This window comes from Ornithorhynchus anatinus, chromosome 1 (assembly GCF_004115215.2).
Source record: "Ornithorhynchus anatinus isolate Pmale09 chromosome 1, mOrnAna1.pri.v4, whole genome shotgun sequence".
Classification (NCBI taxonomy): Eukaryota; Metazoa; Chordata; class Mammalia; order Monotremata; family Ornithorhynchidae; genus Ornithorhynchus; species Ornithorhynchus anatinus.
In genome coordinates, this window is record NC_041728.1 from 35443194 (window position 1) to 35471101 (window position 27908).

The window sequence follows — 27908 nt, forward strand, 5'->3', positions numbered from 1 at the left end:
ACAAATACCATCATTATTATTATTACTATTTCCTTCTAAAAAACTGGGATGAGACAATTATGTGAGTAAATATGGTCTTTACATCTATATCCTTGCCAGGAACCAATTCTATATGTTGACAGTGCTTCGGTGGTGATATGTATATGCCAAAGTGAATGTTAGAATATAAAGTGGGGAGATTAGAAATTTAAATGGGGAAGCCCAATTGAGGATATATTTTCAAAAGTGCTTTTGAAATGGGGAGAGTGGTGGTCGGTTGGTTGCAAAGGGGAGATTCAGAAGGACCTGGGCTCTCATCCTGGCTCTGCCTCTTTTTTTTTTTTAAAAAAAAAGGTGTCCGGTGAGTCATTTGAACATCCAAACGTTATGTCTACTGGTTTCCACTATCTTCAAAGAGAATAATAATACTAATTATTGGAATCTGTTAAGCGCTTACTGTGTGCCAGGCACTATACTAAGCGATGGGGTAGATACAAGCAAATTTGGCTGGACACAGTCCCTGTCCCATGGGGGGCTCAGTCGCAATCCCCATTTTACAGATGAGGTAACTGAGGCACAGAGCAGCAGAGAGATGCTCAGCTCCATTTTCTTCTCCTCAGGTCATAGCCTCCCTGCCATCATCCCAACACTCCTGTACTCAATGCTTTTTAGTTTTTGCCAACTCTGCCCCTCTCCTCTGCCTCTCCGACCCCTTCTCCCCACTTCTACCCCCCAAGTCTTGAAGAGGTACCTGTATCAGAAGGGACATGGAAATGGAATGCAGTATCTCTGCATGATAAATGTGGTATCAGTTAAGCACTTAGGATTTGCCAAGCCCAGTGCTTAGCAAAGTGAGCTAAGCAGAGTGAGCGCTTAATAAATACCATCAAGAAAAAGCACTCTACCAACGACCTACAAGGTATTCAAGTCGGACACAGTCCCAGTCCCACAAAGAACTCACACAGTCTAAGGGGGAGGTGGATGACTTTGGTGCATTGAGCCTACTTGGGCTTGAAAATCAGTCAGGGGTATTTACTGAGGGTTTACTGGGGGCAGAGCACTGTACTAAGCACTTGGGAGAGAACAGTCCAGTGGAGTTAGCCGACCCGTTCCTTGCCCACAAGAAGTTTATAGACTAGAGGGAGAGAAAGGTATTAAATAAATTGATTAGATAAGTAAGTGCTGTGGAACTGGGGGTGGAGAAGACACACCAGAGGATCCAGAAGAATTGTGATTCAGATGTGCAATGGGAGGAGGAGGAAGATTCTGGGGATCTCTTTGACTTCCGTTAGAGGATATTGCTTCTACCTGAAATAGAGTCCTTAATCGCTCTGCCTGACTCCCTAGTTTTAACCCAGTGGGCTTGCCCTGGGCAGCATGGACTGGTGGCTACAGCCCAGGCCTGGGAGTCAGAGGGACCTGGGTTTTCATCCCAGCTCTGCCACATGTCTGCTGTAGGACCTTTGGCAAGTCACTTCACATCTCTGAGCCGCAGTTCCCTCATCTGGAAAATGGGGATGAAAACTGTGAAACGCCTTGTGGGACAGGGACATTGTCTAACCTGATTAGTTTGTATTGACCCTGTTGCTTAGAAAAATGCTTGGCACATAGTAAGTGCTAAACAAAATACCATTATTATTATTATTATTATTGTTAGGTTTCCCCTTGGAAAGACACCCTAGGATTAAATGGGCTTGGAGCTCACATTCTAGGCTTTAAGCTCACTGTGGACAGGGAATGTGTCTCCCAAATCTGTTTGATTGAACTCTCCCAAGTGTTTAGCATAGTGCTCTGTTCAAAGTGAGCTCTCAGATTCCACTGATTGATTGGCTGGAAGCTTGTCATGAGCCGGAAACTCTTATGTTGCGTTCTCCCAAGTGCTTAGTACAGTGCTCTGCACAGGGTAAGGGCTCAATAAATACGATTGGATGAACTTCTGTCAGAAGTTAGGTATGGTGTCATTGCAATCCATTGTCTGTGCACATAAGGTAATGATATCATTTGGAATGGGGGGCCATTGGGCAAAATGTGAAGCCTTTCCTGGAAGTAACACACCTTTGTAAGCAGCTAAACTTACAGCCTGGATGTGACGTCAGTGAGAAGCAGCATGGTCTAGTGGATATGGCATAGGCCTGGGACTCAGAAGGACCTGGGTTCTAATCCTGACTCCGCCACTTCTCATGCATGACCTCGGTCAAGTCACTTTACTTCTCCATGCCTCAGTTCCCTCATTTGTAAAATGGGGATGAAGACTGTGGGCCTGTGTGGGACAGGGATTGGGCTCAACGTGATTACTTGTATCATTACCTCAGCGCTTAGTACAGTGACAGGCATGTACTAAGCACTTAACAAGTACCATTTAAAAAGAGTTATTGACACATTCACAATGATGTGGCGTGTTTGTTTCTGTGTTGAGGTAATACATCAAGGACGTGTTTCTTCTACCCTGCCGTCTCAGAAGGATTGCGTTTCTGCCGTTTAATTAAACCCCTTTCCAGGAAAGTGTTTATTCGTCCGGCCCTTTGGCTTTCCTTTTAGGTAAACTTGTGAGGTGGGGGCAAGAGCTTAACTCGTGTAATGGAAAAGAAGTTTCATATCATCTAGGTAAATGTCAGTCTGGGTAGAATTGACATATTGCAATAGAATACTGAGTGTGTAACATTGGTGCAGAAGGATGTGTGTTTAACAGCTGGTGGGATATTACCTGACTACAGATTTCTCAGTTGACATTTTTAAAAAGTTACTGAACCTCCTGGTTACTTAAGATGAAATAAGCATCTAATGGCTACAACAGAAGCAGCGTGAACTAGTATTAATAATAATAACTGTGGCATTTGTTAAGTGCTTACTATGTGCCAGGTGCTGTACTAAGCTCTGGGGTAGATAGAAGATAAATGGGGTGGATACAGTTCCTGTCCCACATGAGGCTCACATTCTTAATCCCCATTTTACAGATGATCTAGTGAAGAGAGCATGGGCCTGGGAGTCAGAGGACCTGGGTTCTCATCCTCTCTCTGCCAGGTGCCTTCTGTGTGACTGTGAGCAAGTCCCTTAACTTCTCTGTGCCTCAGTCTCCTCAACTGTAAAATGGGGGCACCTGTTTTCCCTCTTACTTAGACAGTGAGCCCCATGCAGGACAGGGACTGTGTCTGATCTGATTAACTTGTACCTTCCCCAGCACTTAGGAAAGTATTTGATACATAGTAAGAGCTTAACAAATTCCATAAGAAAGTAAATGAAGTTATTTGATTCTACTCCTTTCCACGTGCCACATCCTCAGCTCAGGAAAATGGAGAGAAGCAGTGTTGCCTTGTGGATAGAACACAGGTCTGGGAGTTGGTGTTGCCGTTGCCAGAAAAAAATGTCTACGGAATCTTAGTAGAATGAAGGGAAGGGTGCTTAAGCAAGCAAAGATAAATGAATACACTATGTGGAAAAATTCCCCAACTTCTAAAATGAGCCAATTGAGAAAGTCAAACAATCCACAGGACCTACTTAGCTGCAAATTAAAAATGTTGGACTAAAAGGATCTTATCTGTTTAATCCATCTGCCACGACTGTGTGTTATGAAGACAGAAAACTTACAATTGTTTCATTCAAGAGTCCTGAAAAATGCATACTGTCAAAGCAAATGTGATAATTATTTCCCTGTCCTCCAATGAGAAAGCCAAATCAAGCAGTTGGCATTTGAGCTCCTACTCTGCGCAGAGTGCTGTATCCAGCACTTTGGAGAGTGCAGTACAACAGAACTAGTGGACACGTTCCTTGCCTATCATAGCAGGAAGCCAATCAGATCAGTTGAGGTGGCCCAAAAGCTTGAGGCCCTAGCCAACAGGGCTAGTCTGTTGGAAGGCTTATGTAGGGAGTGGGGTTTGGCATGTTGGTCAATATTTAGAACCTTGGGAATTAGACTATTAATCATAATAATAGTGGTATTTAAGTGCTTACTATATGTCAGGTCCTGTTCTAAACCCTGGGGTGGATACCATTTTTAAAAAAGATTGCTGGTATTTAAGCGCTAGCTATATGTTAGGCAGAACAGAGTCCCTGTCCTGCATGGGGCTCAAAGTCGAAGTAGGAGGGAGAACAGGTATTTAATCTCTGTTTTACAGTTGAGGAAACTGAGGCACAGAGAAGTTAAGTGACTTGTCCAAGGTTCCAAAGCAGACATGTGAAAACTAGTGGCCTAGTGGACAGTCAGGAGGACCTACGTTATAATCCCAGCTCTGCTAATTGTTTTGTGACCTTGGGCAAGTCACTTCACTTCTCTGGACCTCAGTTATGACAACTGTAGAATGAGGATTAAATACCTGTTCTCCTGCCTACTTAGACCATGAGCCCCATGCAGGACAGGGACTGTGTCTGACCTGATTATCTTGTATCTACCCCAGCACTTAAAACAGTGTTTAACACATAGTAAGCGCTTAACAAATACCCTTAAAAAAATGTGGCTGGGCCAGGATTAGAACCCATGTCCTTCTGATTCCCGGGGCTGGGCTCCATTCATTAGGTGACACTGCTTTTCAATTTATGGAATGGGGTTAGGGAGAAGTTAAGGTTAGTTTTGATATTTGAAATTTAATATTTTTCTTTTCAGTAAATAAGCTTATTCAGTAATACTAACAATAAATTCATAAAAAAATTAGATTAAATCCCCAAATATAGGAGGTCATCATAGTTTGGTTAATTGATCTTGATTGAATGGTCTTCCAGCTTAATGGGAAATTGATATTTGGGATCCAGCCACTGCCCCATTGCTTGTGATCAGGGAAAATGCCCACCAACTCTTATGTTGTTCTCTCCCAGTTGCTTATTACAATGCTCAGCACACAGCAGCTTGGCTTAGTGGAAAGAGCCCAGGCTTCGGAGTCAGAGGATGTGGGTTCTAATCCTGGCTCTGCCACTTATCTGCTGTGTGACCTTGGGCAAGCCACTTCACTTCTCTGTGCCTCAGTTACTTCATCTGTAAAATGGGTATTAAGACTCTGAGCCCCATGTGGGACAACTTGATTACCCTGCATCTACCCCAGCACTTAGAACAATGCTTGGCACATAGTAAGCCCTTAACAAATACCAATATTATTATTATCAATACCATTGATTCCCTGCTTCTATACCTGCCCAAATTCCTGGAATGGGTTGAATATACCCACAGCCTCCACTTTCTTCCTTATAAACTCCCTTGGGATATTCGACAGCTTGTTTTTCGTTTCTTTTTTTTTTTATCCCCAGTTGTCTTCACTGAGTAGAACTGTCCAAGGGCACCAGTAATTCTCCTCCTTGCCAAATCTAGTGGCTTCTCCTCATTCCCAATCCCTCCTGACCTCTCAGCTGCCTTTAACGTTGTGGACAACTCCCTTCTCCTGATAACATTACCTTATCTTGGGTACACTGATTTAGTTGTTAATCATAATAATAATAATAGTGGTTTTTGTTAAGCTCCGACTATGTGCCAAGCACTGTACCGAGCATTGGGGAAGTCATTCAGTAATATTTGAGTGCTTAGTGCAGGGAACTGTAATAAGCATGTGGGAGTGTACAATAGAACAATATGACAGATACATGTCCACAATGAGTTTACAGTCTAGATAGGGGAGAGAAATGTTAATATAAATAAATCACAGATATTTACATAAGTGCTGCGGGGCTGGTAAGGGAATGGTTTAAGGAAGCAAGTCATAGTGACACAGAAGGGAGAGGGAGAAGAGGAAAGGAGGGCTTAGGGAAAGCCTCTTGGAGGAGATGTGTCTTCAGTAAGGCTTGGAAGCGGGGGGAGAGTAATTGTCTATGGGATTTGAGGAGGGAGGACATTCCACACCAGAGGCAGGACGTGGGCAAGGGATCGGCGATGAGATAGATGAGATGGAAGCACAGGGAGAAGGTTAGCACTAGGGGAGTGAAGTGTGCAGGCTGGGATGTAGAAAGAGAGTGGGTAGTTACAAGTTAATCAGATTCATTCATTCAATCATATTTATTGAGCACTTACTGTTTGCAGAGCACTGTACTAAATGCTTGGAAAGTACAATTTGGCAACAGATAGAGACAATCCCTACTCCACATGGGACTCACAGTTTAGAAGGGAGAGCCTCTTCTGATGGTTTTCCCCCTTTCCCCCTCATTGCTCTTTTTCAGTCTTTTCCTCCACTCATCCACTAATTATAAGACCTGTTCTTGGTTCCCTATTTGTTTGCGATTTTCTCACTCTTTGTCACTTTTTCATTCTTCCTTTGGGTATTCCTTTTGGCTTCAGCTACCACCTTTATGCAAAGACCTCTCACAACCATCTCCCTTTCCTTGATCCTTCTCTCCTACCACTTGGCAGTCTCACATTTCCTCTTCCCTAGGTGAAACTTCCATGTGACCATCTTGTTGGCTCTTCAAACTCAAACAGTGACTCTCTCCCTGCTTCAAAGCCTTATTGAAGACACATCTCCTTCAAGAGGCCTTCCCAGCCTAAGCTGCTCCTTTCCTTTTCTCCCACTCCCTTCTGCATCATCCTGATTTGCTCCCTTGGTTCTTCCCCCTTTCTCCCCCCATCCCCAGCCCCCAAGCACTTATGTTCATATCTGTCATTTACTTATTTGTATTGATGTCTGTCTTCCCCTACTCTAGACTGTAAGCTCTGTAGGCAGGGAATGTGTCTGTTTATTGTTGTATTGTACTCTCCCAAGCATTTAATACAGTGCTCTGCGCACAGTAAGTGCTCAATAAATATGATTGAATAAATGAATGAAATTGTCAAACTGAACTCCTCCTCTTTCCTCCTAAGTCCTTTCCTCCATCTAATCTTCTCACTACATTTGACAACACAGCATCCTTCCCATCTCTCCAATAGCCTATATTTTTGTCATTATCTATGAATCCTTGCTGTCTTTCACCTTTCAGTTATAGTCTCCGTTGTATTGTACTCTACCAAGTGCTTAGTGCAGTGCTCTGCACTTAGTAAGCTCTCAAAAAATATTAATTGGCTCATTCCATCATTTTTATTAAGCACTTTCAGTGTGCAGAGCAGTATACTAAGCCCTTGGGAAAGTACAATATAGCAATCAAAAGTGACAATCCCTGTCCACAGTGAGCTCACAGTCTACAGTGGGGGAGAAAGACATCATTACAAATAAACAGACATAAATATAAATTTAAAAATTGACATATATACATAAGGTGCTGTGGGGCGGGGGAGGTGGAAAGAGCAAAGGGAGCAAGTCAGGGTGATGCAGAAGGGAGTTGGAGATGAGGAAAAGTGGAGCTTAATCAGGGAAGGCCTCTTGGAGGAGATGTGCTTTGAGTAAGGCTTTGAAGGGAGGGGAGAGTAATTGGTGGATTTGAGGAGGGAAGGAGTTCCAGGCTGGAAGTGGGACATGGGCCAGGTGACAGCGGCGAGAGAAAGGGAGATGGAGGTACAGTGAGAAGGTTAGCACCAAAGGAGTAAAGTGTGTGGGCTGGGTTGTAGAAGGAGAGAAGCGGGGTGAGGTAGGAGGAGACAAGGCAGTGGAGGGCTTTAAAGCCAATGGGGAGGAGCTTTTCTTTTGATACTGAGGAGGACAAGCAACCCTTGGAGATTTTTGAGGAGGGGAGTGACATGTCCTGAACATTTCTGTAGAAAGATGATCTGAGCAGCAGATTGATTTGAGAAGCAGCATGGCTTATTTGATAAAGCATGGGCCTGGGAGTCATAAGGACCTGGCTTCTAATCCCGGCTCTGATTTATGTAAACTGTGTGACCTTGAGCAAGTCACTTAACTTCTCTGGGCATCAGTTATCTCCGCTGTAAAATGGGGATAGGAGAGCAAGCCCCATGTGGGATAGGGACTGTGTCTAACCAGAAGCAGCATGGCCAAGTGGATAGAGCACGGGCCTGGGAGTCAGAAGGTCATGGGTTCTAAGCCCGGCTCCACCACTTGTCTGCTTCTGCTGTGTGACCTTGGGCGAGTCACTTCACTTCTCTGGGCTTAAGTTACCTCATCTGTAAAATGGGGATGGAGACTGTGAGCCCCACGGGGGACAGACTGTGTCCAACATGATTTGCTTGTATCCACCCTGCCCTCAGTGCAATGTCTGGCACATAGTAAGCGCCTGAGAAAATTCCCACCTGAATGGAAGGGAACTAAGTGCTACTGTATTACCAAGGACTAAATATGCAAGAGATTTTTTTCTCATGGGTGCATTTATGGATACATCCTCTTCACGGGCAGCTTCATGTTTGAGTCGTACTCCATCTCTTTACATGTGCATGCTGTTCAATTAAATGATGGCATTTTTTGTGTGCCTGAGACAGATAATTGCTCTCCCCCACTTCAAAGCCTTATTGAAGGCACATGTCCTCCAAGAAGCCTTCCCTGACTAAGCCCTCCTCTCTTCTCCCACTCTCTTCTGCACTGCTCTTATTTGCTCCTTCATTCATCCTCCCTCACATCCCCACAGCACATATGTATATATCTGTAATTTATTTATATTAATGCGTTTCCCCTTCTAGACTGTGAACAAGCTGTGGGCACGGAAGGTGTCAATTTATATTGTACTCTCTCAAGTACTTAGTGCTTTGCACACAGTAAGCGTTCAATAAATATGATTGAATGAGCACTTAATATGTGCAGAGCTGTGTACAAAGGACTTGGGAGAATAATATTATGGTACTTGTTAAGTGCTATGTGCCAAGGACTGTTCTAAGCGCTGGGGTAGATACAAGTTCCTCAGGCTGGATACAGTCCCTGTCCCACATGGGGCTCACACTCTTAATCCCCATTTTTTACTGATGAGGTAACTGAGGCACAGAGAAATGAAGCGACTCACCTGAAATCACACAACAGACAAGTGGTAGAGCTCGGATTAGAACCCGTGTCCTTCTGACTCCCAGCCTTGTGCTCTATCCACTATACCATGTTGCATCTCATGGTGTATTGAGTATAATACAACAGAATTAACAGACACATTCCCTGCCCGTAAAGAGCTTACATTCTAGAAGGATCGATAGTGGTTAATATAAGTAATTTAAAATATAAAATTTAGCAGTAGATTATATGTGAGAGTTGAAAGACAGCAAGAAATTCATTCAGTCGTATTTATTGAGCACTTACTGGGTGTAGAGCACTGTACTAAGTGGTTGGAAAGTACAGTTGGGCAACAGAGACATTCTCTACCCAACAACGGGCTCACAGTCTAGAATGGGGGAGACAGACACAAAACAAGTAGACAGGCATCAATAGTATCAGAATAAATAAACAGAATTATAATAATGTTGGTATTTGTTAAGCGCTTACTATGTGCAGAGCACTGTTCTAAGCGCTGGGGGAGACACAGGGGAATCAGGTTGTCCCACATGGGGTTCACAGTCTTAATCCTCATTTTACAGATGAGGTAACTGAGGCCCAGGGAAGTTAAGTGACTTGCCGACAGTCACACAGCTGACAAGTGGCAGAGCTGGGATTTGAACTCATGACCTCTGACTCCAAAGCCCATGCTCTTTCCACTGAGCCACACTGCTTCACATCTAAAAAAATAAATAGAATAATAAACATGTACAAATATATGTGTTGTGGGGTGGAGAGAGGGATAGAGCAAAAGGGAGGGAGAAGGGGCCATGGGGAGGGGAGGAGGAGCAGAGGAAAAGGGGGGCTCAGTCTGGGAAGGCCTCCTGGAGGAGATGAGCTTTCAGTATGGCTTTGAAGGTGGGGAGTGAGCTAATTTGGTGGATATGAGGAGGGAGGGCATTAGAGGCCAGAGGTAGGATGTGGGCCAGAGGTCGATGGGACAGGAGAGAATGAGGCACAGTGAGGAGGTGAGCGGCAGAGGAGCAGAGTGTAAGGGGTGGGCTGTAGAAGGAGAGAAGGGAGGTGAGGTAGGAGGGGGCAAGGGGATGGAGAGCTTGGAAGCCAAGAGTGAGGAGTTTTTTCTTCATATGAAGGTTGATAGACAACCATGGAAGATTTTTGAGGAGGGGGGGTGACATGCCCAGGGTGTTTCTGTAGAATCCAAGGCTTCTGGGATGAGGAGGATGGTTATGTGATTGACTGAGGTGTAGAAGTGAAGTTGATTTAGGAGGAAAGATGAGAGGTTGGTTTTAGATGTTAAATTTGAGGTGTCTGTGCGATTTCCAAGAAAAAATGTTTTAGGGGCAAGAGGAGGTTCTGTTTCTGTGGAAATAAAGTAGTGTGAAGTTACAGAAGTAATTGAATGGAATGAGTCTTCTTCAAATAGTCATTTATGTACTAAAGAAAAATAATATTCAATATAGCAAATGAAAGTATGGTCTTTAGTGTACAGATAAAACCCAATTAAGAGCAATTTTATTTTTGTATAATATGAATTTGCTATACCGTTGAATTAAGATTCTCCTCTTGCATGTGTGATGGAAGTATTTGTACTAATGTCAGTCTCTTCCTCTGCCCACGTTATTTAATAAAAATTATTATGGTATTTGTTAAGCACTTACTATGTGCCAGGCCCATAGCCAATCAGGAACCCAGTCCCTGTCCCACACAGGGCTCACAGTCTTAGTCCCCATTTTACAGATGAGGTAAGTGAGGCTCAGAGAAGTGAGGTGACTTGCCCAAGCCCACACAGCAAACGAATGGTGGAACCAGGATTAGAACCCATGATCTTCTGACTCCCAGTCCCGTGCTCTATTCACTGTGCTAGACTGCTTCCACTATGCCATGAGACTTTATTATGTGCAGAGCTCTGTACTAACCACTTTCCAGGTAAGGGAACTGAGGCCCAGAGAATAACTGAAGTAACTTGCCCAAGGTCACACAGCAGACAAGTGGCAGAGCTGGCATTAGAACTCGGGTCCTTCTGACTCCCAGGCCTGTGTGCACTCCACCAGGTCACACTGATTCACCTTTGTGTAGGAGTTGCCAGGGACATATTGGTAACTCAACCTCATAATCAAGCTCTGGAGTCCTCCCCCTACCCTTCTTCTTGACTTCCCCCTCAAAATGGACCCATCCATGTCATTTGTGCTTGAAGTGTTTCTTTGCTCCCTTTTACCTATTGGATGTCATTTCTGTCCTTCTAGTGTGAATTACGATTGCTTCAAGATGGCCCAGGGGTCCACCGGCCAAAGTGCTCTGGGCATTGCCGATCCAGAGGAGAATTCGCCAAATATGATCGTCTACAGAAAAGTAAGGCACGCTTCGGTTCAACTCCAAATATTTGTGGGGGGTTGAGGTGGTTGGAAGCGCACAAGGGCTGGCTACTGCAGTGTCACAATGCTTGTCAATAGGTGACAATTTTTTCCTCTCAAAGTATGCAGAAAGCAAACCTGTGTGAAGACTGATGTTGATACCATGTGATTGTTAGTTGTCTACATTGTGAGAAAGCTTGATTAAGCTTTCTGTCCCTTCCTCAGACTTAGTGGTTCAGTTTAGCAGTGTTGACAGTCACCTATTTGCACATACACATTTTTATGATATTTGTTAAGCATTTTCTATGTACGGGCACTGTTCTAAGCGCTGAGTTAGATCTCAGCTAATCAGGTTGGACACAATCCCTGACCCACATGGAGCTCACAGTCTTCATCCCCATTTTCTAGATGAGGGAAAGGAGCCACAGAGAAGTGAAGTGATTTGCCTGAGGTCACACAGCAAATAAGTGGTGGAGACGGGATTAGAACCCAGGTCCTTCAGATTGCCAGGCCCATGCTCTATCCATGAGGCCACACTGCTTCTCGTCTAATTTGAGGCATTATATTATACTCTAGTATAACTTAATAGAGGCATGTGGAACAGCAGAGAAGACTTGTCCTGGAGGAGCAGTGTGGCTTAGTGGTTAGATCCCGGGTTTGGGAGACAGAAGGACTTTGGCTCTAATCCCGGCCTCGCCACAAGTCTGCTCTGTGACCTTGGGCAAGTGACTTCACTTTTTTGGGCCTCAGTTAACTCATCTGTTAAATATGGATTAAGACTATGAGCCCCATGCAGGATAGACACTGTGTCCAACCTGATTATCTTGTATCTGCCCCAGCACTTAGAGTGTTTATCACATAAGCAGCGCTTAATAAATACCATACTTATTTATCTTAGACCAGGTGAAGTGGGTGGTTATTGTTTTCATTACCCAGTCCAAATCCTACTTTCCATCTTCCCCTGCTTCATTCATTCAGTTGTATCTTTGAGCACTTAATGTGTGCTGAGCACTGTACTGAGTGCTTGGAAAAGTACACTACAACAATAAACAGACACATGCCCCATCCACAACTCTCTCTCTCTTTCTGATTCTGTTACCCTCAATGTGATGTCACTGGAAGACGCTAGAGAAGCGGTGTGGCTTGATGGATGGAGCCTGCAGCTGCAAGGCAGAAGGGTCTGAGTGACGGTTCAACCACCCGTCCACTCAGTAACCTTGGAAGATGTACTTGATGTGAAGATTAATGCTGTTTCTCTGTGCCTGGGGAAGGTTACTTCAGTTTTCATTCCTTGGCCCAGACAATAGAGGTTCTGTTAAACAGTGCTGAGCTTTCTTGGGTTGGCATATACACTTGAGGCATATTGTGTGGCAGAGAAGACTTGACAGATCTCAGTCTAGGTGAGGTAGGACACTCCTGCTGCAATTTCCCCCATCCAGAACCTACTTTCCATCTTCCTCCATTTCTCCCAGTTTCGCCTCTGACAGTCTTTTCCCTCAATATGACTAGCCATGAGTGGAAGAAGTTAGAGAAGCATCATGGAGCCTGGGCTTGGGTTCAAATCCCAGCTCCACCACTCATCTGCTATGTGACCTCAGGCAAATCACTTCACTTCTCTGGGCCTCTGTTCCCTCATCTGTTAAATGGGGCTGAAGACTGGGACATGGACTGTGTCAAAACTGATGAGCTTGTATCTACCCAATGCTTAGTACAGTGCCTGGCAAGTAGTAAGTGCTTAACAAATGCCATTAAAGAAACATGATGCAGCCAGTATTAATGCTCTGGGGCAGGGACCCAGATGACTTCCCCTTACTGTTTGATATATGCGGACTGACACTCTTCTCTTGGGAAATGCGAGTCCAAAAATAGAACCATAAGCCTGTAGGATCCCTTTTTGAGGAATGATTAGAAGCTTTTTAATGTCCACCCTGAGGAAAATCTAGTTCATGCCTTTTGAATCTGATAGGATACAGTAAATTAGCTATAACTATCAAGTTGATATGTTTAAAATAGAGAGGGGACTTAATAAGAGATATTGATTCACAAATGAAAAGGATTTCTGTGTATCATATACTGCAGGGGAAGTCAATACAAAAGAGAAAATAATCTCGGGAATGTATGGACATATTTTTTTTTTTTTACTTAAGCCAAAATGTTAGAAAAGTCTAAAGGCTTGAGACAGACTTTGAAACTCTTTTGTAGTTCATCTAAAGTAAGAATTTTTATGGTTGTGAAGAGTTTAGCAAGTTTAAGGTTAATGATAAGTTTAAAGGCACAAAGCTGGACATGAGAGTTTTTTTCAGAGCGGGTAGAGCATCGAAGAGAAGCAGCAGCGTGGCCTAGAGGATATTCATTCATTCAATCGTATTTATTAAGCGCTTACTGTCTGCAGAGTGCTATACTAAGCACTTGGGAAAATACAATCTGGCAATAAACTGTGTCAGTCTGTGCCCACAACGAGTTCATAGGTTAGAGGAGGAGAGGCAAGCATCAATATAAAGACATCAAAATTAATAAAATCACAGATATATACATAAGGTGCTGTGGGGCAGTGGGGGGGTGGGGGCGGGAAGAGCAAAGGGATTAAGTCAGGGTGATGCAGAAGGGAATGGGAGATGAGGAAAAGTGGGGCTTAGTCTGGGAAGGCCTCTTGGAGATGTGCTTTCAGTAAGGCTTTGAATGGGGGGAGAGTAATTGGTGGATTTGAGGAGGGAGGGCATTACAGGCCAGAGGCAGGACAGAGGCCAGGGGCCGGCGGCGAGACAGGCAAGACAGAGGCACAGTGAGAAGGTTAGCACCAGTCAAGCCAAGTGCGTGGGCTGGGTTGTAGGAGAGAAGTGAGGTTGAGGTAGGAGAGGGCGAGGTGGTGTGGTACTTGAGGAGTTTTTGTTTGATATGGAGGTGGAGAGGCAACCACTGGAGGTTTTTGAGGAGGGGGGTGACAAGTCCTGAACGTTTCTGTAGAAAGATGATCTGAGCAGTGAAATGCAGTTTGGACTGGAGCGAGGGGAGGCAGGAGGTTGGGAGGTCAGCAAGGAGGCTGATGTGGTTATCTAGGCAGGGTAAAATGAGTGATTATATTAATGTGGTAGCAGTTTGGATGGAGAGAAAAGGGCAGATTGTATTGATGTTGTGAAGGTGGAACTGACAGGATTTGGTGACAGATTGAATATGTGGGTTGAATGAGAGAGAGGAGTCAAAGATCACACCCAGGTTATGGGCTTGTGAGACAGGAAGGATGGTGGTGCAGTTAACAGTGAGGAGAGTCCCGGAGAGGACAGGGTTTGGGTAGACCACGGACCTGGAAGTCAGAAGTCAGTCTGGGTCTAATCCAGGCTCTGCCACTTGTTGGCTGTGAGGCCTCGGGCAAGACACCTTAATTGTCTCTGCCTCAGTTCCCTCGTCAGTAAAACGGGGATGAAGCCTGTGAGCCTCATGTGGGAAAGGGGTTGTTTCCAACTGAATTAGCTTGAATCTACCTCAATGCTTAGTTACAGTGACTGGCATATAGTAAGCGCTTAGCAAATACCATTAGAAAGGAAAAATAAAATAAGAGAAGGGCAGAGGAATGAGTGGAGAATGGGAGGGAAATTAAGGAGTGAGTGAAATGTCAACAGAGGACTCATGATCCCAATTTCTGGCCACCGATGCCAACCAAATGGATATGGTGATGACCCCAGTGACACAGCCTGGTGCAGGCCACGACCATCCTGCTAACCAGTCCTGAGGTAAGTCATGGCCTCCTCCTTTGGGAAACACAGAGGAACTGACCAAAAACCCAATCAAACTGGCCCTTCCTGCAGAATCTCACCAATGAGTGGAAGCTGTGATGTCAGAAATGTCAGTTTACTATAAATTGATTTGTGTTTTATTGGGCCTGGGACTAACCCTATTTCTTGGTTGTTTAAAGTAATATGTAATATAAAATATTATGTTTAAAATACACACACACACACACATATAATTATATATATATACATATACCCAGTTTAGAGGAAAATATCATGATCCCACTCTTTTGCAAAATGATGATCAGTGAGTGTCCCCTATTTTCTGCGGCATGTTTCTGAATGACCTACAATTCTTGTTGCTCGAAAAACAAAAGGCTTGTGGCCTAGTGGAAAGAGCATGGGCCAGGGAGTCAGAGGACCTGGGTTCCAACCTTGGTTTTGTCAATTCCCCGTTGTGTGACCTTGGGCAAATCACTTAACTTAGCCTGTTTACCTTCTTACTTGGACTGTGATCCCCAAGTGGGATGGGTACTGTGTCTGAAATGATTTGCTTTTATGTATAGCAGCGCTTAATAGAATACTAGGCACATAGTAAGCACTTAACAAATGACACTCTATATGGTGTAGAGGATAGAGCATGGGCCTGGGAGTCATAGGGCCATGGGTTAATAATAATAATAGCTATGGTATTTAAGTGTTTACTACGTGCCAAGCACTGTTCTAATCACTGGGGTAGCTACAAGGTCATCAGGTTGTCCCATGTGGGGCTCACGGTCTTAATCCCCATTTTATAGATGAGGTAACTAAGCCCCAGAGAGGGTAACTAAGCCCCAGAGAGGTTAAATGACTTGCCCAAAGTCACATAGCTGATAAGTGATTAGCACCCACGACCTCTGACTCTTAAGCCAGTGCTCTTTCCAGTAAGCCACGCTGGGTTCTAATCCCAACCCCTCCACTTTCATTCATTCAATAGTATTTATTGAGCGCTTACTATGTGCAGAGCACTGTACTAAGCGCTTGGAATGAACAAGTCGGCAACAGATAGAGACAGTCCCTGCCATTTGACGGGCTTACAGTCTAATTTACAGTTTGGCTGAGGTGGCCATTGTGAGGTACTATAGAGCTGGTTTTCCTTAATGTGTGCCTTTGTGAGAACACCACCTCCAAATTTTAGAAGAACTGAGTTTACTTTCACAGCTCCACTTGTTTGCCGTGTGACCTTGGAAGTGTCTCTTCACGTCTCTGGACCTCAGATACCTCAACTATAAAACGGGGATTGAGAATGTGAGACCGACATGGGGTAGGGACTGTCCATCAGTTTTTGCTTGTATCCACCTCAAGGCTTGTACAGTGCCTGGCACATAGTAAGTGTTAAACGAATACCATTACTGTTATTATTACTATTAATATTAAATATGGTGTACTTGTGCTGTCAAAAAATATGGTTAAACTTGCAATCATTTGCTTTAATCAGGGTTCAGCTCTAAGACCTAGACTATAACGCTGTTAAGTTGGTTCATCTACCTGAAACTGGAGCTTAGACCCTTAGAATCTGTATACGTCTGCTTCAGTTACCCGGTCCCAGTGTGATAAATGATCGTTATAAAATGCCACTGGATAATGGAAGAATACACTTAAGTTTCTGCCCTTTTGTTCCACCTGAGAAGTGACTTTTGTTCATTAATTCTGAATCCCAAAGCATTAAACCAAGTTTAAATCTTCAAATCCAGAAGATTAATTTCTGAAGTTAAGCATTTGTTTTCTTCTATTTGTTATTTCCATCAATCTGCAGTATTTATTGAACACTTACTGTGCTTGGAGCATTGTTCAAAGGGTTTTGAAGAGTACAGTAGAGATAGGCACAGATCTTACCCTGTAGGAACTCACAGTGTACTGGGGAGATGATTTGGAAAATAAATCCGATAGGGGTTGTAACAATGCATATATAAATGTGATGTGGAGGTGAGTTTCACAGTTCTTAGGAAGTATAGACTGAAAAGAATAGGTGATGCAGAAGGGAGGGAGAACAGTGTGGGGAGATGAGAAGCAGCGTGACCTAGTGGAAAAAGCACAACCCTGGGAGTCAGAGATGCTGGGTTCTAATTCTGCCTCCACCACTGGTTTGCTGTGTGACCTTGGGCAAGTTATTTTACTTATCTAGACTGTAAACTCATGATGGAAAGGGAACATATCTACTTCTGTTGGATTGCACTCTCCCAAGCATGTATTACAGTGCTCTGAACATAGTAAGTGCTCATGAAATGGCATTTTCATGACTGATGCTCTGAGATGCAGTTTCCTCACACCATCAATGGTATTTGAGTGTTTACTGTGTGTGTATCACTGTTCTTAGAAATGTTCAATCCTCATCTTTAAAATAGGAATTCAATAACTGTTCTGTTCTCACTCCTTAGATTGAGGTCAATGGGGGACAGGGACTGTGTCCAACCTTATTCTCTTTTATCTATCCAAGCGCTTAGAACAATGCTTGACATGTAGTGCATGTTTAACAAATACTAGAATTATTATGAATTATTATGAAGTTAGTCATAGGTGATGCAGAGGGGAGGGAGGATAGGCTAAGCAGATGGCAGGATAATCAGGGAAGACTTCCTGGAGGAGATGGGATTTGAGTATGGCTTTAAAGATGGGGCAAGCAGCGGTTATGAAGGGGAGGTAGCAAAGAGGGTGAGAAGGGGGTCTTTGGAGAGACAAGACTGAGGAATGGTAAATTGATGTTAGAGAAGCAAAGTGTTTGGAGGTAGAGTGAGGAGAGGTAAGAGGGAGAGAGCTGATCGAGTGCCTTAAAGCCAGTAGTGAGGAGTTTGATGTAGAAATAGGCAAATAATGGAGGTTTTGGGGGGTGGGGAGATGTGTGAAGAATGAAATTTTTAGGACAGTGGTCTGTGCAGAAGAGTGAAGTATGGACTGGAGAAAGGAGCAAATGGAGGTAGGGAGATCAGCAAAGAGGCTGATGCAGTCCTCAAGGCTGGGTAGGATAAGTGCTTGGCCAGCGTGGTAGCAATTTGGGAAGTTGGGATGGATTCTAGGGATGTCGTGAAGCCAGGACCAACAGGATTTGGTGACTGGATCCATGGGTTGAAGAAGCGAGAGGATTCAAGGATGATATTGAGGTTGTGGGCTTATGATCCAGCGAGGTGGTGGCGGTGTCAACAGTGATGGGGAAAGTCAGGGATAGGAGAGGATTTGGGTGGAATGATAATAATAATAATTGTGGTATTTGTGAAGCACTTACTATGTGTCACTTACTAAGCGCTGGGGTAGATGCAGGGTAGTCAGACTGTCCCACGTGGGGCTCACAGTCTAAACTCCCACTTTACAGATGAGGTAACTGAGGGCCAGAGAAGTTGAGTGGCTTGTCCAAAGTCACACAGCAGACAAGTGGTGGAGGCAGGATTAGAATCCACATCCTCTGACTCCCAAGCCTGTGCTCTTGCTTTTAGGCTGTGCTGCTTCTCTTTGAGTGCTTGCTATGTGCAGAACACTGTTCAAAGCACTTAGAAGAGTACAGTATAACAGAGTCAGTAGACATGTTCTCTGCTCAAAACGAGTTTACAGTCTTTTTTGGTTTAACTTCAGTTGTATTTCTTTTCTGTTCAGAGAGCACAGAGAGAATTTAAAAACTTCACCACACCCTAAAGACTTTCTTGAGTTCTGCCATAGTCTTGTCAGCCTTTGCATAAATCATAATTTTTTTGGTGGGTTTCTTAAGTGGCTGTAGCTGTGTGTTTGTGTAATAAAATGATCAGAGTTTCAAGAATGGAAGACTTAGATAGGCCATATATAAGCACATACACCAAAGGAAGGTTTCCCTTAGAACGAAGAACTAAGTTTAGCGGCAAAGTGATATGAAGGAACGAGACTTTAAGTGCCAGACCAAAGGATTTCTTCATGGTTGCTGTCACTCCCAGTGAGAAATTCTTTGCAGTCAACTGGGGCCAGGCAGTCAATTGCATTTTTTGAGCACTTTCTGTACTAAGCGCTTGGGAGAGGACATTATAAGGTCCATTCCCCTGCCCGCAATGGACCTTCTAGAGGAAGAGAAGCAATTTTTTCCTATATTCTCATTCAACTGCCCATCTCCTCCATCCCTGACATCTACCTCAGCTTGGCCTAGGGGAGAGAGTACAGACCTGGGAGTCAGAAGACCTGGGTTCTAATCCTGGCTCAGCGACTTGTTGGATGATATTTAGCAAGTCACTTATATTTTCTGTGTAAATGAATGAGGATAATGAATGAGTGTAAAAGAATGGAAAGGAGGAAGAAAGAAAGGAGGATAGCAGGGTCAGGGGAGGTTGAAGCCGGGTTTGGAGGAAACAACTTACCCTGAATGTGTAGCTTACATTGACAGTATACCGTAAACTGGTTGTGGGCAGGGAGCATGTCTGTTTATTGCTGCATTTTACTCTCCCAAGCGCTCAGTACAGTGCTCTGCACACAATAAGAGCTCAATAAATATGATTGAATGAATGATGGGATATTTCTCAATGGCAAGGGAGGCCATCTGATGTGATGCTTGAATATGCATTCCTGATAAATCCTGGTCCGCTGCCTGTCTGCTTTGTGACCTTGGGCAAGTCACTTCACTTCTCTGTGACTCTGTTACTGCATCTGTACAATGGGGATTAAAACAGTGAGCCCCATGTGGGACGTGGACTGTGTCCACGTTGATTATCTTGTATCTTCCCCAGCATTTAGAAGAGTACCTAGCACATAGTTAAGCACTTAACAAATACCATCAAATAAAACAAAAAAATGCACCCAAGTATTTGAGCCTGCAGGGGCTGGTTCTCTATCAGGAATGAAGAATTCTAAATTACTACTCTTATAGTACTCGTTAAGTGCTTACTATGTGCCAGGTTCTGTTCAGGGCACTGGGATAGATACATGTTAAACAGATTGGACCCAGTCTGTGTTCCACATGGGGTTCACAGTTTAATTGGAGGGAGCACAAGTATTGAATCCCCATTTTACTGTTGAAGAAACTGAGGCACACATAAGTCAAGTGACTTGGCCAAGGTCACGCAGCAAGCATTTGCTCTGTTCCACCTCTTGTCTGAGTGACCTTGGGAAAGTCACTTCTCTTTGCCTCAGTTACCTCCTCTGTGAAAAGGGGTTTAGGACTGTAAGCCTCATGTAGGACGAGGGAAGGTGACCAGCCTGATAAGCTTGTGTGTAAAGTAGCACATAGTAAGTACTTAACAAAAACCATAAAAAAGAGCAACTGGCAAAGCTAGGATTAGAACCCAAGTCCCCTGCCTTCCAGGCCCGTGATTTTTCCACTAAGCCATGCTCCTTCTCAGTTGGCATTTATTGGTTGCGTGCTTTTATTGTTTGTTCTTGAAGCACACTGTGTTGACTTGTAGGCTCACTTTGGTTTTTTTTTACTTTATTTCCTCTGCAGAGCAGCATTCATACTTCTCAGGAAAGGATTCCATATGATTTCTTCTCACCATCCCCCACTCCCCTTTAAACCACAAAACATCAGATGGGAATTTTCCTGGAGTAGGACAGATTGCTTGAAAAGGGTCAAATCCAGAGCCATGTATGATAGTATTCTTTTTTTTCCTTGTGATATTTAAGTGATAATAATAATAATGTTGGTATTTGTTAAGCGCTTACTATGTGCCGAGCACTGTTCTAAGCGCTGGGGTAGACATAGGGGAATCAGGTTGTCCCACATGGGGCTCACAGTCTTAATCCCCATTTTACAGATGAGGGAACTGAGGCACAGAGAAGTTAAGTGACTTGCCCACAGTCACACAGCCGACAAGTGGCAGAGCTGGGATTCGAACTCATGAGCCCTGACTCCAAAGCCCATGCTCTTTCCACTGAGCCACGCTGCTCTTACTATGTGCCAGGCTCTGTACTCAGTGCTAGGGTAGATGCAAGTTTGAACACAGTCCCCATCCCATATGGGGCTCACAGTCTAAATAGGAGAGAGAATAGGACAACTGAGAAGTGAAGTGACTTTCCCAAGGTCACGCAGTAAGCAATGGGCAGAGCTGGGATTAGAACCCAGGTCCTCTGACTCCCAGGCCCGTGCTCTATCCATTAAGCCACACTACTTGCCCTGTCTCAATTTCTCCATTTGTAAAACTGGCTTAGTGTGTTTCCTAGATTTCCAAGGAATATTGTAAGAATATATTCAGTTAAATAGTGATACTAATAATGGTGGTATTTAAGTGCTAGCAGACCATGTGCCAAGCACTGCAACTAAACTCTGGGGTAGATAGAAGATAACCAGGTTAGACACAATCCCTTCACCCTTGGTCTTCATAGTGTAAGAGGGAGGGAGAACAGGTATTTTTTTCTCCATCTTGCAGATGAGGAAGATGAGGCACAGAGTAGCTAAGTGACTTACCCAAGGCCACACAGCAGGCAAGTGGTGGAGCCTGCCCATGCTCTTTCCATTCATTCAATTCAATCAAATTCATTGAGCACTTACTGTATATGAAACACTGTCCTAAGCACTTGGGAGAGTATAATACAACACCAGACACATTCTCTGCCCACACTGAGCTCACAGTCCACTAGGCCACACTGCTTCTCTACCTCCCGTGGCATGTCTGACTACATTTTATTAGAACTTTGATCCGGGCCTGCAGTTAGCAGCCCATACTTTGAAAATAGGAATCCACAAATTAAAATTCTTAGCCTCCTGTAGCCTCGGTTTCACATTCACCTGCCTCTGGCTTTGCCCCCTTGAAATCTTTAAATTGCTTCCCACAATTGTGCTTAAGAAAACTCACTTCTGTCAGTAGCCCCATTAATGAACACTTAAAATGTAACTTTTAATTTCCCTTCTACTATAGTTTCCTCCTGTTCTCTAATGCCCTATAAAGAAATGATTGCATTTAATTTTCTTCTTGCCTAAAATTAGATTGGACAGTAAGAAATCATCTTGTGTAATTGTATCAGTTGTCTGTGCTGGGGAGAAGAACTGAGGCTAGAACAGGTTGAAAGTGGAAAAATCCAGTAGTCTGTGTCTAAAGTTAAAAGTGCCAGAAGACCTTGAAGAGGAAATAACACCTGATATATAACTAGATGTTTAATGAAAAAGGAGAAAAAAAGGCTTTGGCTGGCTTTGAGGCTCTAGTTACTCTTTCAAGACCTTTTTCAATTTTTTTCAGAGGTTTTAAGAAGCTGGGCTGAGGCAGCCCTGCATTGCTTTACTGATTGGCTTTCATTTGCAAAGTTTCCTTGAATCACGGTGGCTCCAGAACAGACTGTGTAGGAAATTCCCTATTGACAAACTATGAGGGGAATGAGAAGGAACTCTAAATTCTTCCGTTGGGGGAATCAGAGGATTTTTTTTTAAAATAACCTTAGTAGATGTTTACCTCTGACTGGTCCAGATCCAAGTTGCAGGTTGACACCCTATCCAAATTTAAAAAAAATCAATCATATTTATTGAGTGCTTACTGTCAATTGTATTTACTGAGCATTTATTGCATGACAAGACCTTGGGAAAAGACAATATAATGACATAAAAGACACATTCTCTGCCCACAGTGAGCTTACAGTCTAGAGGAAGCATTTTGCTGAGTGCTTGGGAGAAAACAATACAACAGAGTTCGTGATCCCCGCTTAAGTTCAGTTTGTTCTTGGGTAGCTGATCTAACTGGGGATCCCCCTTTAGACTGTAAACTGGATATGGGTGGGGAATGTTCATTCATTAATGCTCAGTACAGTGCTCTGCACAGAGTAAGTGCTCAATAATATGATTGAATGAATGAATGATTCCCTGTAGATAGCCAGTTAGCAATTTCCCTATAAGACATCTTAGAGGGACAGAACTTTGAGTATATGAATGTGTGTGTGTGTGTGTGTACATTCATTTCTACCTGGATGTATATTTGCACTCTCCATTTTGGAGAGACTGTTTATATCTTTCCACAATGCTTGGCATCCACCCAAGCAGTTATCAAATACTGTTATTATTATTCAACTCCATATCCTTCATCTCCCTTGTGTCCATTAGCTAGGATTCCCAGGGATTCTTCCCCATCTACAAGCAATGCCAGTGGTGTTTGGGTGTTGGGCTGGAGCAGCTGTAAGTGACCCTAGACTGTGTTTATTACCTTGGTCCCAAGAGACCCCCCTCCCTCTGCCAAAAGACCACCCAAACCAAAAGACCCCAAGATCCACCCACTACAACAAACCCAAAGACCCAGGCTCACGCTGAGGGAAGCAGCGTGGCCTAATAGATAGAGCATGGGCCTGGGAGTCGGAAGATCATGGATTCTTATTGCGGCTCTGCTGTTTGTCTGCTGTGTGACCTTGCGTAAGTCACTTTACTTTCTTTTCCCTCAGTTACCTCATCTGTAAAATGGGGATTGAGGCTGTGAGCCCCACTTGAGACAGAGACTATGTCCAGCCTGATTTGCTTGTATCCACCCCAGCACTTAGTACAGTGCCTGGCACATAGTAAGCGCTTAAATACCACAATTATTATTATTAGAGCATGGACAGAGAGTCAGAAGGTCCTAGGTTCTAATCCCAGCTCCTCCATATGTCTGCTATGTGACCTTGGGCAAGTGACTTCATTTCTCTGAACCTTAGTTACTTCATCTATAAAATGAGGATTAAGACTGTGAGCCCATGTGGGACAGGGACTGGATCCAACCTGATTAACTTGGATCTACTCCAGCACTTAGAACAGTGCTGGGCACATAGTAAGTGCTTAACAAGTACCATTATCATTATTATTTTTTAATCACCTGTGGTTCTATCCCAGACACCAGAGGGATGTTGGTAATTTCCTTCTCCCATACAGTCTATGGTGCAGGGTTTTTTGTGTTACCTAAGCTTGACATGATCATTCACGTGAACACCTACCAAAAAATCATCACCTTTGCGATTCCACCTGTCGGTTAGTCACAGTTATTGAGCATTTACTGTCTGCAGAGCACTGTACTGAGCACTTGGGAGAGGACAGTGTAACATTCCCTGCCCACAATGAGCTTATGGTCTAGAAGGAAAGGAACAGGCCAGCCTATCTTACATGTCAGCAGAGTCCCTTGTTGTTTGCCAATCTCAGCTTCAGATCCCCCTTGTACTTACAATCCTGCCATTATCTTGAGGAACGCAAACCCCAGAAATGGGGAACCTCCCCCCTGCAGGGGGCTTCTCAACCCTATTCCTTTCCTTGACGGAGAGCTCGTTGTGGGCAGGGAAAGTGTCCTTTTGTTGTATTGTACTCTCCCAAATGCTTGGTACAGTGTCCTGCACACCATAAGTGCTCAATAAATACAACTGAATGAATGAATATCCCTTTCCTTCCCCAACAGTAGCCAAACTGGTTTGTTTCAAACCCTAGTCTATGACAGGCCTTGGGCTACGTTGTTTTGGCTACATCTTGAACAAAATTTAATCTTGTTAAGTGCTTACTTTGTGTCAACACTGTTCTAAGCACCGAGGTAGATGCAAGCTAATCAGGTGGGACACAGGCCTTGTCCCACATGGGGCTCACAGCCTTAATCCCCATTTTACAGATGAAGTAACTGAGGCCTAGAGAAATGAAGCGACTTGCCCAAGGTCACACAGCAGACAAGTGGCATAGTGGGGACGTGAACCCAGGTCCTTTTGACTCCCAGGCCCGTACTGTATCTGCTAGGCCACGCTGAATTAAATACCTTGATTGCCCTTCACATCATTCCCCTGTTTCTGGTGAGCCATGTCACTGTATCTTATTCGAACACTATATTTAAAGTTTGTCCTTGGCAAACTTTAAAAAAAAAATCACAGCCAGGGTGGAACGGATACTGAGTTGCATTTAAAAGAAGGAAAAAAAACCGCAAACTTCAGCTAAACTCTTCCTCTGCCCTGATAAATAAAACATTGCTTTAGAGGATTAGGGATTTCTTTCAAGAGGATTTGTTACACTTTTGACTGGAATGATCCATTCAGTAAAATAAAGTCGGTAAATATACTGTGAAGAGATACAAATAAAATCCCTGTTCTCCCTCCTACTACTTCTGTGAGCCCCCATACAGGGCAGAGACTGTCTGGTCTGATTCACTTGTATCTACCCCAGCGCTTAGAACAGTGCTTGACAAATAGTAAGTGCTGAACAGACACCATTAAAAATATTCAATTATTCCATATTTACATGGGAGAGCTGTCATTTCATGCTTTAACATCCCCTTGTATCTCATTGTTCTCCTCTTTAAGTACTTCCACAAAGCAATGCTTTTCTCCCCTTTTCTCCATCCCAACTCAGTATCTGTTTTTATGTTCCATCCTGGTGATGAGATTTTGTGTGTGTGTGTGTGTGCCAAGGATAGACTTTAAATTCAGCGATGAAATAACACTGTTCTCTAGAAACAGGGGGATGATATGAAGAGCAATCAAGGTCTTGAATTCAGGCAAAACCCTTCCTCTGCCCAAGTGGCAGAAGGGGAAAGGATAGAAAATGGCTGACTTGAGAGGATTGACGTTGTCAGGGCCCCGAAAGGGCTCTATGGCTGGTTGAGAGTGGAAAGGGTGAATTGACCTCATCAGTATCTCTCCATCCTTCCTCACCCTGAGGTATTGGGTGATGGGAAATCAGAATAAGTGATGGGACATAAGATGCTCGATATCTGTGTGATATGGGATTGAGTGGAGACACAACAGGAATGCCTTGGGTAATGGAGTGGGGCAGTCTCCTCAGAATGACCTGGTAATTTCTCCACAAGTGACACCGGCCCAGGAGTCAGAAGGAGTTCTAATCCCGGCTCCGCCACTTCTCTGCTGGGTGATCTCGGGCAAGTCACTTCTCCTTGCCTCAGTTCCCTCATCTGTGAAATGGGGTTTAAGACTGAGAGTTCCACTGTGGGACAAGGGCTGTGCCCAACATGCTTAGATTGTACCCACCCCAGCACTTAGACAGTACTTGGCACATAGTAAGCACTCAATAGTCACTGTTAAAAAAAAAAAGAATAAATGCCATTGAGGGATTGCAGATGCAATCTGTACATTTGTACTTGGTTGTCTTTGCACAAGATGATCGATCGCATCAATTCTCTTTGGAAGCTTATTTTGTGAAACAGTCCTTAATCAACTGGATGCCTTCTGATGCACGAGTCTCTAAGAACAGTCATTTTCCAGCCTATACTTAGTGAAAATCCTGAATTTAGTGTCTTCCCACTCTCTTATATCACAGAGGGTTTGGTGTGTTCTTAACCCTCGGACCGGATCCAAGAAACAGCTTATGCCCTTTCCCTGTAATACTCGGCACATAAATCCTGAATTACTGCTGAGCAAAGACACGCACAATGCAAATCAATAAGCATTTTGTTTTCTGTGATTTTTTTTTTCCCGGATGAGATACGATGAGAGAATACTTTGAAATGAGTAGATGAAAAGTGTGTTCTCCTCTCCACAGGCACCAGGGCCCTCTTCACTGTCCCCATAAGGAAGTTAGTAGTAGGATTTTTCTTTTTAGTGGTATTTGTAAAGTGCTTACTGGGTGCCAGGCACTGTACTAAGAACTGAGCTGATCCTAAATTGGCCACAGTCCCTGTCATTCATTCATTCATTCATTCATTCATTCATTCATTCATTCAACCGTATTTATTGAATGCTTACAGTGGCGCTGGGAAAGTATGATTTGGCAACAGAGACAATCCCTACCCAACAACAGGCTCACAGTCTAGAAGGGGGAGACAGACAACAAAACAAAAGAAAAAAAGTAGACAGGCATCAATAGCACATGGGAGTCCCACATGGGGCTCACAATCTTAATCCCCATTTAACAGATGAGGGAACTGAGGCCCAGTGAAGTGACATGGCCAAGGTCGCAGAGCAGATGAAGGGCAGAGTTGGGATTAGAACCCCGGTCCTTCTGCCTCCCAGGCCCATGCTTCTAAACCATACTACTTCTCAAATTTTTTTGCAAACTCTACAGTCATTGGGAAAACTCATTTTTACAAGGGAGACCCTCGGTTGATAACCAGACATTGTTTACCAGGGGAATGATCAAAGTCAGGTATTCCAAAGTAAATGAGCAATTATTTTTCAAGTGCAGTTTAGTTTCCATTATTTATGAGCAGGCATTCTTGTGCCCCACTAAATAGATTACAATATATTTGATAAAAGTAATGAAGTCTTTGTAATGTGAGCCCACGGCACTTTTGCTATTAAGTCTTTGGGACAAGGGAAAGCTTGCCAGATTTTTTTCTGTGATGATTATCAAGGTCACGGGTTAGCGGAGTTACAGATAATGCAAAACCATGCTGCTAAAAGCCACTCCTCGGGCCAGAAACCATAATTCCTCCATTATCCCGATTTGAGCTGTCCCCTTTCTCGATGCTAAATCCAGCCCCATAACGAACAATCTCTCTTAGGCCTGTGGAGTTGGGTATTGGGTGAAGAAGGTCCTGAGTCAATCAGTCTCCTCCCCCTTTTTCCAGTGATTCTTGGGGTGTGGGAGATGAGGCCCCTTCTGGTGAGAGCGGTAGGGGGAGATGGTGTCGTCTGAGGAGAGCCAGGTTTCCGTGGCCAAAAATGAAGGGAATCAATCTTCCCCAGGATGGAGTGGGGGTTCCACGCACCACACTTAGTTGAACTGTGGGAGGGAGAAAAGTGGGGAGCCAAGTGATCCAATCAGTCAATTAATGGTATTTATTGAGTATTTACCATGTCCAGATTACTATCCTAGGTACTTGAAAGAATACAGTACGATAGAGTTTGGTAAACACATATCCTGCCTTCAGGGAGTTTATAGTCTAGAGGGGAATGAAGGGTAGGAGGGGATTGCGGGGTGGGGGGCTGATCAAGGGGAAAGGGATTAAGGGGTGATGCTCGGAAAGGAGGATGGATTGAGAGAGGAGAGGGAGATAGTGGGATTGGATGGGAATGAGCTGAGAGAGTTTGCATGTTGGGCGGCGGGGGAGGACTGGTTGAGGAGGATAGGGGTGACAGGAGGGAGGAGTCCAAAAGGACATGGTCAATCTTGGGGCGCTTAACACAGTTCAGCAGCCAATATGGAGCAACCATTAATAATAACCATAATAATAGTCCTCTAGACTGTACACTTGGTGTGAGCAGGGAATGTGTCTATTATTGGA

General features: G+C 44.0%; 1 protein-coding gene across 3 annotated transcripts in view; it reads left to right on the forward strand.

The window, feature by feature from the left end:
• RGS6 (regulator of G protein signaling 6) overlaps nucleotides 1-27908 on the forward strand; it is a 386017-nt gene that overhangs the window by 18312 nt on the left and 339797 nt on the right. For all 3 annotated transcript variants that reach the window (XM_039911550.1, XM_029073117.2, XM_029073256.2), the window contains exon 2: nucleotides 10994-11099. In XM_039911550.1, the coding sequence (XP_039767484.1) occupies nucleotides 11016-11099 (84 nt within the window). In that variant the 5' untranslated portion in view covers nucleotides 10994-11015. The remainder of the gene's footprint in view (nucleotides 1-10993; nucleotides 11100-27908) is intronic.